This window comes from Dermacentor silvarum, chromosome 1, assembly GCF_013339745.2.
Source record: "Dermacentor silvarum isolate Dsil-2018 chromosome 1, BIME_Dsil_1.4, whole genome shotgun sequence".
NCBI classification, from domain to species: domain Eukaryota; kingdom Metazoa; phylum Arthropoda; class Arachnida; order Ixodida; family Ixodidae; genus Dermacentor; species Dermacentor silvarum.
In genome coordinates, this window is record NC_051154.1 from 320,425,955 (window position 1) to 320,438,823 (window position 12,869).

General features: G+C 47.9%; 1 protein-coding gene across 1 annotated transcript in view; it reads right to left on the reverse strand.

Annotated features, from left to right (window-relative positions):
* Positions 1-3,511: 3,511 nt before the first annotated feature.
* Positions 3,512-12,869, reverse strand: part of LOC119437320 (cytochrome P450 3A6-like) — a 134,707-nt gene continuing 125,349 nt past the window's right edge. The window contains exons 13-14 of the mRNA XM_037704374.2: positions 9,271-9,433; positions 3,512-3,811 (exon numbers count right to left, since the gene is read on the reverse strand). Coding sequence (XP_037560302.1) covers positions 3,722-3,811; positions 9,271-9,433 — 253 coding nt within the window. The 3' untranslated portion in view covers positions 3,512-3,721. The remainder of the gene's footprint in view (positions 3,812-9,270; positions 9,434-12,869) is intronic.

Below are 12,869 nucleotides of genomic sequence, written 5' to 3' on the forward strand. Positions count from 1 at the left end.
TTAGGCGCACGTTAAAGAACCCTAGATGATCAAAATTATTCCAGGGCCCCCCACAACAGCGCACTTCGTAATCGGATAGTAGGTTTGGTACATGAAACGCCAGATTTATAATTAACTAGCATCAATGTAGAATGCCTTTGCATGGGCGCTGGGAATGTCTGCACACCACAAACCACGGTGACTTTTAGAGAATTTCTTCCTATGTTTCCTAGTTATTTTTTCCTGCTGATTGGTTTGGCCGCTGCGCTTCTCTATCCTGTCCCATCGTCGCTTCTGGAAATCTTGACACGTTTAGTTCTTTCAGTGCACTCGGTAAATATTTTTAGTGCGATTAGCAATCTCTGTGAGCTTTAACCATGTTTTCGGTGTGTATATGTTTGTTTGTATTTATCCTCATTCACGCAAACTTAGGTCACTAAGTATGTGCCGGTCTTCAATGACAAAAAAATATATTTTAAAATGTCTCCTTTACTGGGTGGAATTCAAGCCGCACCGTATTATTTTACACACACGTCCTACGTGGACTTCGTGGCAGCGGCACTAGATGGTGCAGCATTGCTTTAATGCACCCGTGCATGAGGTTCGCATCTACTCTCGTGGTGGTGTACGAAGAAAGACTTGGTGGGATAGTCAGGTTCGGGAAGCCCTAAACGCCCGAAGAGAGGGAAACCGAATACATAGAAAATCTGTAAAGACACTCCCTCCGGGTGGCTGTGAAGAGAGGTGGCAGGAGTATTCGAATTGCAAAAGAGCCATGCAAGCAATGGTACACCGCAACATTGCTGAACATGACAGTAGACAGTTCCACTTGCTGACTGCTTACAAGCGAAACGGCCCCAAGCGGTTTTGGGCATGCGTGTGCTCCCTGGACAGGAAGGTGTGCGCTCCGCAGATTCGGCATGAGGAGACTCTGGCCGTCACTAATCTTGAGACGGACATCACGGAGCATATGCATAAACTATATCAATTTGAGCTTGAACAGCCTCTGCAGACCTCCAAGACGACTTAAGATTTGGGAGATTATTGCTCCACTAAAGCGCTTGTGAAATGAGAGGTGTCACGGCTGGCCTTAAACAGCTCATTCACACACATTGGAGTGCAGACAGCAAAGGGTGTGGATGGCATACCTGCCGCTCTTGTTAAGTGGCTGGGAGACAAAGCACGTTATCACCTCGCTAATATTTTTTCTGGTATCGTGGCGGGCGACCTAATTTGTAGACTGGCTGACTGGAAGAGTGTACGTCATCAAAAAGAAAGGCGGAGATGCTGGTCTTATATCTGATTACAGACCGTTAACAGTGACAAGCATCATATACCGTATATTCGCACAAATCCTCAAGACGTGGATGAGTGCATGGGCAGAGAACAACGACGTGCTCATAAAATTACAATATGTGTTTTGAGCTGGCAGGTGACTAGATTACAGTCTTTTTGTGCTGACTCGAACAGTGGAAGTAAGCCGCAAGGAGTCAAGAAGCCTTTGTGGTTGCTTTCTGGATGTATCAAAGGCATACGACAGTGTTCCCTATGGCCATCTATTCCGCCGGATGGCAGACATCCGCATGCCTGAATTATGGATTGGTCTGCTACGCCAGCTGCACAAAAACAACACTGTCGTTGCACAATTTGGCGGAGCCCAGTCCCAACAGTCGAGTTGCGGGGACAAAAGCAGGGCTGTCCAATGTCACCCATGCTATATATGTTATAAGGTTCCCGACTGTAGCGAGCACTTATAGCAGCTGGAGTCGGTTTTTCCTTCAGGTACACGTACGAAAGAACCCCGGTGACTTGGAAGCTGCCTGGTTTAGTGTACGCTGACGACGTAGTCCTTCTATCAGAGAGCCCAAATGACCTTCAACAGCTGGTCACACTATCTGCGACCTGCTTACACCACTTCGATTTTGGCTTTAATGCCAAAAATTCTGCCGTCTTGCTGCTCTCAGGTCCACAGCCCAATGTCAACATACACCTGCCTGGAGGTGAACTAATACAGTGTGCCACGGAATACCGGTATCTCGGTGTGGTGTTCAGCACCATAAGTGACTTGCTGACGACTCTTATAGAGAGCCTACGCAAAAGATCACAGAGAGCAGCAAAGGTTCTACGTCGGAAAAGCCTGTGGCGGTGTAACCACTTCCTGATTGTCCGACATTTGAGAAAATGTGTGCATATACATGGCCTGACTTTTGCAAATTCAGTTGTCGGCCTCACCGCAAAAATCAGGGAATGGTTGGAGCGAGTCCAGCGAAAACTGGGCCGTCTGGCCCTTGGTTGTCATGGGCGCGTCGCAATCGAGGCCTTTCAGGGTGATCTGGGTTGGTCCAAGTACGAGGCGCGTGGAACAAGCAGCAAGCTATCCTATGAGGGATCTCTGCCCCTCTTGGACAACACACGATGGCCCAGGCGTCTGTTGAGATACACCTTCATAACAGGCAAAAAACGTAGTGGTGTAAGTGGGTTCAATTTCTGCGCCGCAACTATGGATATGGACCAGTATGCGAGGATCGGGAGTCCAAGTGGACAGTGGCCGTAAAGGCTCAGGTGGGGGAAGAGAAGACCATGAAGTGGCGGAATGCAATGGTGGCGAAATATACCTTGCGGATGTACAGCACTCACAAGATTAACATTAAAATGGAGGAGTGTACGATAACAGCGGTGGCAGTGTGCTCCTCTTTGAGGCCCGAGCCGGAGCGCTGCGCACGCTTGTGTACCGACGCCACTTCGACTCGTCCGTTCACCTCATATGTCGGACATGTGGCATGGAGGAGGAAGATCTGGAACACCTAGTCCTCCGGTGTGCCGGTTTGTGCCCACGACACATGAGGGCACCACACTTCTGCTATCACAGGGATTTGGGTGCGAGAATGGAGTGCGGGAACGGGGTGCGGCGGTGTCTAACGCAGTGCGCGTAACGAAGGACAAACTGGCGCAGTGGTGGCGTACGACTTGGCAGCAACACAGTGCGGCCAACTCTGAAGGGAACAGCTGAAATCCAGTGTCTCAACGTCAATGTCTGTGCACCAGGATGGGCTGCGTGTGCAAAGGAGCTGGGGTTGGCCTTGTAACGGCGATGTAACGCTAAAAAAAAACAGCTGCTCTCAGAGATGCACAGGCACACCGCACGTGCTCGGCACGCGCTCGTGCCATTCATCATCATCACCATTCATAATCATCATCGTCAGCTAATCACATTAACGTCGGAATATAGACGATTCCATGTTGGATCCATGAGCGCCGCCATCTTGTACTACAACGCACATAATTTCTAAGTTTTATGAGAAGTTGAATCACGTAACATGGTTAAAAAACGCTGAACGGAATGATACAACTATTTTCATGCTAGCAAATTGACGCTTGTAACGTACATTTCGCTGTTAAAGATAGAAACAGCAGCATTAATAGCCCAATATGGCGGCACCTAGACGCTTCCGTAGAATGGTCTTATATATAGTTGCTGCCGCAATTTCCTTGTGGTTGCAGATGCCTAAACGTAAGCGCTGAAGACACAACAAATTTTATTGTTATTTTTATTTATTTTGCTTTACACAGAGGCCCGCTAGTAAGACAGCTTCGTATTCAACGTTTTCAAACCTGAAGTGCGCGAGGTAAAACCCAATTATGCTTTCTCGTGGTAGGCCGGAGAATGAAGGATACTGGTTGCTATTTTCTGCGGCTGCAGAATTCCCCATTTCGCTGCGAGAATGGAAAGGCGGTGGCAAATTCACTTGTCCTGGCAAAGTCTCTCCACGTAGATCTTCACGTTCTCTTTAGGCACGGCTAAAAACGAGTACGTTGTCAGCTCAAGGTCAGGCTGGAACAGGTGAGAAAATTTATTGTTAGCATGGCTATCTTAAAGAAGAATGAGATTTAAAATTTTATTTTTACAGCAGTATATTGTTGCGTATATACCTTTATGTAAAATAACGCATAACGGAAGATTCCTGACGTCGCATGCACGGTCTATGTACTGGCAGAGCACGAAGATTTTCCAGGAAAGAGCACTGACAAGGGCACAAGGTGCGATGACACACCGCTGAAATAGCAACTTCAACTTGTCGACCTCTGCTGGACTAGCAGAGTTACCAGTCATGCGGTGCATCTTCGTCCCTTCTGCCCTTCTCAGCGCATTCTGTTGGAAACGCTTCTGGCTTCTCTGATTATCCTACACCGTGAATATTGCACAAACGACACTTCAATAGGAAATGCGGCCTTTTATTACTATAAATTTGAAACAATGACGTAGCGTTCGAAGGCCTGACTAATTGCCTTGATAATGTACCTCTCAAATTTTTCTCTATGTCTCTTTCAGCGTTTAATAAAGTGCCTATTAGGCTTTTAAATGACAGGCCATATGGACATCATAATTGCTGGGCCGTGGGAATTCCAGAGAAACAGCGCTAACGCTAGAATATTTAATGAAAGCGAAATACAAATTCACTGAAGCTTTGTAGGCATAGGCTCCAGCGGCATCGATGGAGAGAAACGAGTGTTTTCGTGTATTCTTTAGCTGGCCTGCCGTTCAACATCCACAAAAATATTTACAGGCACCTGGGCCATTCAAAGGTATTCTCAGATTTCTTCCTATTGTGCCAGTGTTCTGCGCCACGAAAGAGTCATTCAGTCAGTTTTATTTAGGTCACTAGTGTGGCCTCGGCCATAAACGACGTATTAGAGGGTTTTAGCTGAGTGCCTATGGTCCGCTCCGCTCAGACCGGCTTACAATAGCAATTTCCACGCAACCGATTAGCGGGAACGCCAGTGTGCTTGCGCAGAACATTCATGGTGGTAGCGGAACGAAGATCGCTTCCCACGCTACACTTGCGAAGGCGATTGAGCGGAGCGTGAGAGCGCGTCTACTTGGCTTCTCGGTCTTTAGCAGCCGAACTGATAGCGCGGCACTCGCATCTCGGCAAGACGCGCATACCAAATGCGAAATCTACGCAGTTCCCTGCAGTGTCTCAGCGCGTGAAATCTGAGCGGAGCGTAAGCGACGCTCAACTAAAGCTGCCTATTATAAGCTAAAACTTCGAGCAGCAGAATCTTCCAGCTAAGTCACAATCAAAACGCCTGAAGTCGAAACAAATCAAGAAATGAAGTCTAAAAGCACGGTACATGCGGCGCTTATATTCACTGGAGCACTAACTGACCGCGTCATCCCTCGCCGCTTGCATGATCACCGGGAAGGAATGCGCAACGCTCTCGCCAGCGGATGCAAGCGCCGAAAAAAATTTGGCTGTGCAAAAGGTAATTGTTACACGAGTTCAACAGGATTAGGAGTAACAGGAGGCGGAAATAAATCTAGAGTTACTATTTCTCTGGCATGATAAAAAAGTTGCCGGAATTGCGGTCTAGTTTGCCGACCAGTGCTGAATTGGCGCAACACAACCACTGCCCGGTTTCTCGCTCGACTCTTTCCCCGCCACGGTTTCGTCCTCTGCAGATTTTCCCCGCTCTCGGAGAAACGTGGACACTATATATGTAGGCATAATGAACGCACGCATCATCACCGCGCTTTAATCTTATGTTGCTTGAAAGGATGATCTACTGCTGCGCTTTTCGTCTGCTGCAGTGCTTCCGGCACTTGGGAAATTGGTGCTGTGCCGCCACGGAACTTCCACTGGGCACCCGTTCTCGAGATTGTCACCTTGCGCACAGGTGTCGGTCTGCTCAGTGCTGGATGCGTTGGGTCCCGTCATGTCGACAGCAGCAGAGGCGCCCAAATATGATTTCGATACTAAAAACACAACGCACAACACATTCCAACCTTTCCTTCAGTCTGCCTTCAACCGCGTCGACGCGGTGGTCTTGGAACTGGCTGTTTACAGAAGGTGCCGTTCGCTTTTTTATTGCTTTTCTTCCTTTTCAAGATGACGTTTCGCAAATCCGCGACAAGAAATATTAAAGCACTACTGTCTGCGTTTAAGTACAAGCTTAGAGAACGACTATGGAAGCCCAAGAGCGGACGAATTTGTTACATCGGCACGTATGACCACCGCTTCTCGTTCGCTCGACGTATTGAAAAAATTGCTCCAGTTTGACGCGCAAAAATGTCCGAACATAACCAAGCACTCATATTTACGCATATGATAAGTGTAGCATCACTCCGAGAGGCGACGGTATTAGCAGCCGTGCGTGCCCCTTCGACATCGGCGTCTGGGAGACGGGGTGTATAGCGGTCTGTAATTAACGATTTAAATAGCTGGTTCCCAGTCCTCAAACTCTTCGTCTTGCATACTGTTTTCGTGTTTAGCAAAGGAGTGTCAGGTGAGTACACTGCTCTCACTAGCGCACATTTAGAGGACGTGTCATTTTTTTTCAGGAACATATATGTCATGCAGTAGCTGACACCTAAGCACAGAAGTTGTTTGAGCAGCCACTATTGAAAGGGCTGTCACTTGACGCCTGCTTGACATGAGACGCAGATATCCAGTTTCATAAATTCAGTAACGCGTCATTGTATACAAACGTACTCAGTTATGCATTCCCTTGTCACTCAGAAAAGCCATTGTGAGATGGCAAGCAGCTCTTGGCAAAGCTGCTTATATCGCATATACGCATGTATCGTGTGTGGACAGCACGCCGTTTATGCTGTTCTCCCTTGTTCTACATAGACCGTTCGACGCAAAAAACTCTGTATCTAAACCTCCGTGGTCTAAAATGAACTCTAAGATTACCCTTCTTCGTCGCCAATTTCTTAGCTTTTACGGGTAGCACATACGCGAACTCAACAGGTGCGCTGTATAAACGCTGTTGTCCCTCCAGGGAAAGTAAGCCGAGCTTAAAAAGGGCCTAGTTGGTGTAGCTTCATCGTTTTGTTGCGCTGTGGCAGGCATGGTGGCGCACGAAGTAGTAAAAAATCACGTACTTGCCGGTGCTTCGATCGTAACACGATTAATGACCATGAGCGCGAGTGGTAATGGATATTGCGAGCAAGGCGTCATTGGACGACACTCGATTGTGGCACTGGCACCGAAAGGTGAAAGTCGGTGCAAGTCGGTGCGATTGCTACCATAGTGAGCTTCTACCAATACTTTCAAACTTATAGAGCATTGTTTATTACAAGCACAAATTGACCATTTTCAACAAAGAAGCAGTTTGCTCGCGCACTCAGAGAGAGAGAGAGAGAGAGAAGTAAGCTTTATTGGAGGCGCAATTGCTGAGGTGAGACCCTGGCAGAGGAGCCAGCGTGGATGTCATGTGGCCGCGACGCAGTTGGCCCACTCTGCCAGCATGACTTGGCATTCAGGGTCATCCGTCTTGATCGCAGGTTTCCCGGCGTCGAGCGTGGGGGCTTGCTGAAGAATTATCCTTGATGGGGGGTTAGATGGGCACCCCCAAACTATATAATCTCGGTGTGCAGTTAGTGCTTCGCCGTGCCCGAAGCTAGGTTTGAACTCTTGCTTGGAAAGTTCAGTCACCCTTTTGGGCCTTAGCACGGATCGAGTCTGTACCCGCCGTAGAGTCATGGCCTGCTCCCGGGAGGGAATCATGCTCGGGAACTGATACGCTCTGCACGAATCCTTGTAGAATTGCGTGAATTCGAGATAGGTGAGGATGGGTTCAAGCCAGCCGTCCGGGTCGAGTGATCCCACCTCCCGGTTGTCTGCAGCTCGGGCGGCTAGGTAGCGGCAGCTCGGGCGACCAATGCCATCAATGGCAGCGATTGTGCAACGGCCATTACCCGCACAAGCGGCGTCCACGTAGATGGGCGGTGTGTTCTTAAGACCTGGCCAGAGCGCGTCCGCCCTGGCTTTACGTCGATCTGTGTTGCTTCTTTCTTCTTCTTTCTGGGGTTTTACGTGTCATAACCAGTTCTGATTATGAGGCACGCCGTAGTGGAAGGCTCCGGAGTAATTTTGACCACCTGGGATTCTTTAACGTGCACTACAACGCAAGCACACGGGCGTTTTTGCATTTCGCCTCTATCGAAAAGCGGCCGCCGCGGCCGGGATTCGATCCCGCGATCTCGTGCTCAGCAGCGCAACGCCTTAGCTGACTGAGCCACCACGGCGGGTCGATCTGTGTTGCAATTCTCATGTTTTTGGGGAACAGGTCAAATCGGACATTATTCGATTCGTTATTCAAAAATTTCAAATATTCCCCTGATATTAACATAATGAATATTTTTCGACATCGCTGTCATGTCGGTCTAGTGCGCGCGTACGCCGACACTCCGTTCCGACGCACAGCCGTAACACCACGACTTCGATGAAACAGCGCGCGTGCGAAGGCAAGACTCACGCACACAGGCAGACGTTGCGAAAGTGCTGTTGCTCGTATTGACGTCATCAAATTGACAACGCCCACCTTCTTTATGTCACACCTGGCGCTGCCTATGCCATCAGGCGCAGAAGAAATGATTAGAAAAGCCAGCATACAAGAGTGGGACTGTTTTTCGAATTTGTGGTTTCTCGTTGGCACTGTGATGTTCGCTAAATGTCATGGTTATGACATTGTACACAAAATAACCGTGTTTTTTCACATGTGCTTAACACGCCTGTTTCTGCAGTCAACGATGAGGAGGTCTTCAAATAATCTATTGGCGGTTCATCCGAGGAGAGCATGACGTAGACTGTCGACTGCGTACACGTTCTCCTTCGTTTGATGACAATGGCATCCTCAAACTAAACTGCTTTTGTGAGCTTAGAAAGGCCTGGAGCAAGAAAAGCATTCACCGGTGGTTGGAGTGGCCCTATCACTCCCCTGTTACTGTAGCCAACGAGCGCAGTTGTTGTAACTTAGGCATTACCCTGGACCTTAAATGAGATTTTCCCAAATGGGCTCCGCAGTTCGTCGGTTGAAGCACCTGTCGATGTAGTTTTGCTGGGGCAAGTCGATGCGTCAAATGAAAGATATGATGGTGTGAAACGTGTGTTTTGCATATATTATTGCGTAGTGGGTAAACTGAGGCTTGTATTGGGCCCATGCCTCTGCTACTGCCCTACTTTTGATGACCAAGAAACAGATTCTTCGTCTGTGAAATCTGTGAAAGTGCTCTCACAGAAGCTAAAGTATTGGTAGCCTGGACACGTCCGTCATCCGCAGCGAATCACTGCAGCCCTGCTGCGCTTTTTTCTTAAATGAGTGCCTGTTCGCGCTCATCACTTCGCCTACTTTTGCCTCTTTTCCTTTACTACCTCCTCCCCAGTAGGTGCAGCAAATCAGATGAAACTTCACCACTTAACTTCACTCCCTTTCCTTGTCTGTCTATATGCTGGGCATCGAGGTAGCAGAAGAGAATGTATGGAAAATAAATGAGCAAAAGCTTACGTTCTGTCTCGGGACCAAGGTGATCTTGAATTGACGAAGCACTTGAGCAGTAACCGAGGCAAGCTCGAGAAGAGCCAGACGTGAGCCGACGCACATGCGTGGCCCCAGTCCGAATGGATGGTAGGCGGTTGAGTTGATCAGATGCTTGTTTTCGGGGCTAAACCTGCAATAATAGCACATACCATTACTAAGAGCCCGGAAATAAGAAGAGAAAGGAAGAGGTTGGGGGGTAAAGTTGGCTTATTGCACTGAAATTCGTCTTCTGGGACCAGGTCGGGCTCAAACGAATGTCGGAACGGATGGTACCACGCGGGTAAACAAGTTCGGTTAACTCCCCTGGACTGTCTTGGCTTTGCAAATAAACGTAACATAAACAACTACATTTGAGGGTAAAGCTCGTATTTGAGCTAGCTGGTGCATACAGTTTAGATTTTTCTTCAATAAGTTTAGCTCAATCCTGAAACTGGACTAGGTCGCCTCTTGTTTAATTGTTGTAATCGAACCAACAGTTAATCATGATCGTTGGGATACCTAATGAAGTAGCTTTCATATCCGTAATTAAGAGGGAAATTTGCTTTTTCGTAGCACTATATTTGGAACTAAAGGTGAATTTACATGACGTAAAGTCGCGAAGCGTATCACCGATGCGTATAATATTAAGGGAGTCATTCACGCTTCGGCCTTTAGTATTGTAATGTGACTGATTATTTACCTTGTACCATCACCCAAAATAGCGTACATCGTCAGAAAAAATCATGTCTATTAGAAGAGCAGCGAACTGCTGCCGAACTCTACAGTAACATTCCTGAATATAGCGGTAGGGAAGCGCCATGTGTGCTGTTTTCCCTGACCTCCGCATTCATTGTTTCTTGATGTTTTCGAGCGAAATTACATAAAATAAATGAAGCGGTGAAAGGCAATACAGGAATTGGTAATCGAAAGGAACCCTCGGGGTATCTATGCACCCATCACAGTTTAACGAAATTCCACAGTCTACACAGTAGGAAAACACGAAAACCCCTTGTTCTCCCTCGGGAGATGTCTGAAGCCCGCTCTAGAGGCCGTGTCGCACGCGACTGAAAGGACGAGGGCTCGACTCGCGCCTAAAGTGACACAAAAAAGAACGCTCTGCTTGACCTTCATCGGGGTATAGAGCGACAGCTGACGGACAACTCGGCCGCAAGCCTTTTATGCCGCGGTTTGTAAGAAAGAAAAAAATGAAGCAGGGGAGAAAATTAAATTCGGCAGAGACGATTACGACAGCTTACGGGCGGGAGTTCACGAGCATTATACTGTTTGTAGAACTCGTAACGTTATGAACGCGCTCATTTTATACACTCGTGACGTGTCGCCACCTCCTCCCCATTGTCTGCGCCGTCGCGTGCCCAATGACGCACGCACTAGGCCACACCTTTATTCAGCGAGATGTGTGCGACGTGATGTGTCCAATCACGCGCGCACTAGGCACACGTTTAGTAAGCCTGACCCGTGGAGCCGCTGTGGCGTCCAGGAAGCGTGCTCGTGTTGCACCCCGGAGTTCGATCCCCGCCCACGCCATAATGTACTGAATTTTATTTTCAAGGCCGTTGCATAATTTTGTTTATATGAGCCTCCCCCAGAAATGTAGCGTCAATTATCCGGAAATTAGCGACGTGTTTTCATTATTTGCGGCGTCGGTCATTTTCGGTACCATATTTCGGTCCCGCCGGCGCCGACGGATTTTCGTGTAATGGGGCATATAATGCTTGCGAAATAAGAAAATAAGCGATCACCCGCGCGAACGCCGCAGGGCACATCACAGTACTGTGGGCAATTACACAAGCTGCGGTAGATGGTCACGGAGGCAAGGAGCGCAAACGGCATGTGCTCACTTTGTGCCTAGTCGGGAATTTTATAACGCAAGGCGGATACCTTTCTCATACAATACGTACCCCTATTTTGGATGCGGAGCTAGCCCACCCGCGAGACTTCGCCTCCCACCACCATCATAGTATGTTTTCTTTAACTTTGTGCCATGAAAATGCGTACCTCTAATCGTAGCTGGCGCATGGGAACGATAGTTGTTCTCAAGGCATTTCTAGGCAACGACGCGCAGGCGAAGTTTTCATTATGGCGCTCTATTGACACGTGGTCGACATTAATTACTTTACTCGTCTGAGATGCTGCCCTTACAGGTTACTGCACTACGCCCGATAATTAGCTTGTTAACCTAGTGCGGGACAGGCTGAATCTCCAAATTAAAGCGGTCTTCAGACTGCGAGGCAAAACTAAGGCTTGGTCTAAGAACCAGTTAGCGATCAAAATTATGTATAATAAAGAAGGCAGCATACCAGCTTGGAGTGTCCTAAAAACAACGTAATCTTGTGTATAAAAAAACCAAAAGCTCAAGAACACTGGCAGAAGTTGGTACTTTAATGGCACGACAATGTCACCGTGACTAGAGCATGTACAGTAACATTAACCAATACCAAAGACTGATGAGCTTTTTTACATGAGCGCAAATTGATTGCTGTATATCTGTAAATTAGCAAAGCACTCGGTTGCAGTCTTGTTAACATGCATGAGGAATTTTGATGATCCTTCATAGGAAAAGATGCAGCCCAATCGCAAAGAACCTCGTCGTCGGATATTAATTGATACTGTTATGCCTATCCGACATGGTGCAAACGTATGACCAAATTAGTAGTCGGCCATTAAAGTCTATAAGGTAGCTCTTATAAATTAATTTGTGTGGTTTGCAGATGGTATGTCGTCTTCTAAAACACCGCGGTGTAACGTTTTGCGATTGCGCTGTTATCTCAGGCTACCTACAAGAGAGCAGCGAAACAGAGACGTCACGTTATTCCCCTAATAGATGCTTAAATGGACACTAAAGGCAATATTATTTCAACGTGGACTGTAAAAATATCATACCAGAAACCTCGAAACGCTTGTTTCGTGCCAAGAAAAGACTTATTTTAAAAGAAAATTGCGTCTGCAGCGTCAGCGTACATCTAGTGTAACTCAAATCGCCCGCCCGAGCGAGAAGTGGTGACGTCATGGCTATATAGTGACGTTGTACCGCCCAACGTTACTAGACTAGCTTAAGTTGTAAAACCCTCCGCCCTTGCGCTCACCGCCGCTGTCGCCACTCATTGGGGAGCCGCCAGAGGGCGGCGCCGTTCCATCGCGCTCCGTTGCAGACGCCTCGGCACAGCCTTGAGCTCGTGCGGCCGGGCAGCTTGCGCGTGTTTCACGCTCGCTGGCGTTCTCCCTATAGTCTGAATTAGTGATACCATCCGAAATCGGTGTCCTCCTACAGCAATAACATATATCGGGCTAGCTGGTTCATACTGAAAGAAGGGTAAACTGCACGATCGGAAGAAATGCATACGATGAAGCGCAGAAGCTGCGTTTTTAAGTATCGTGTTTCTTCCTGCCGCCTAAACCTTTCACGCAGGTTACTTTTCCGCTACAGCAGCTTGGCACGTTTTCTAGCTGCTTTTACTTGCTTAACGCTTTGGTATGGGGCAGTTAACGCCAGCTGGCGAGACCAAATTTGTTATCCACAAAAATAACAGCACAACGTTCTTGTAAACCAATGAATGTTTTATTAAAGA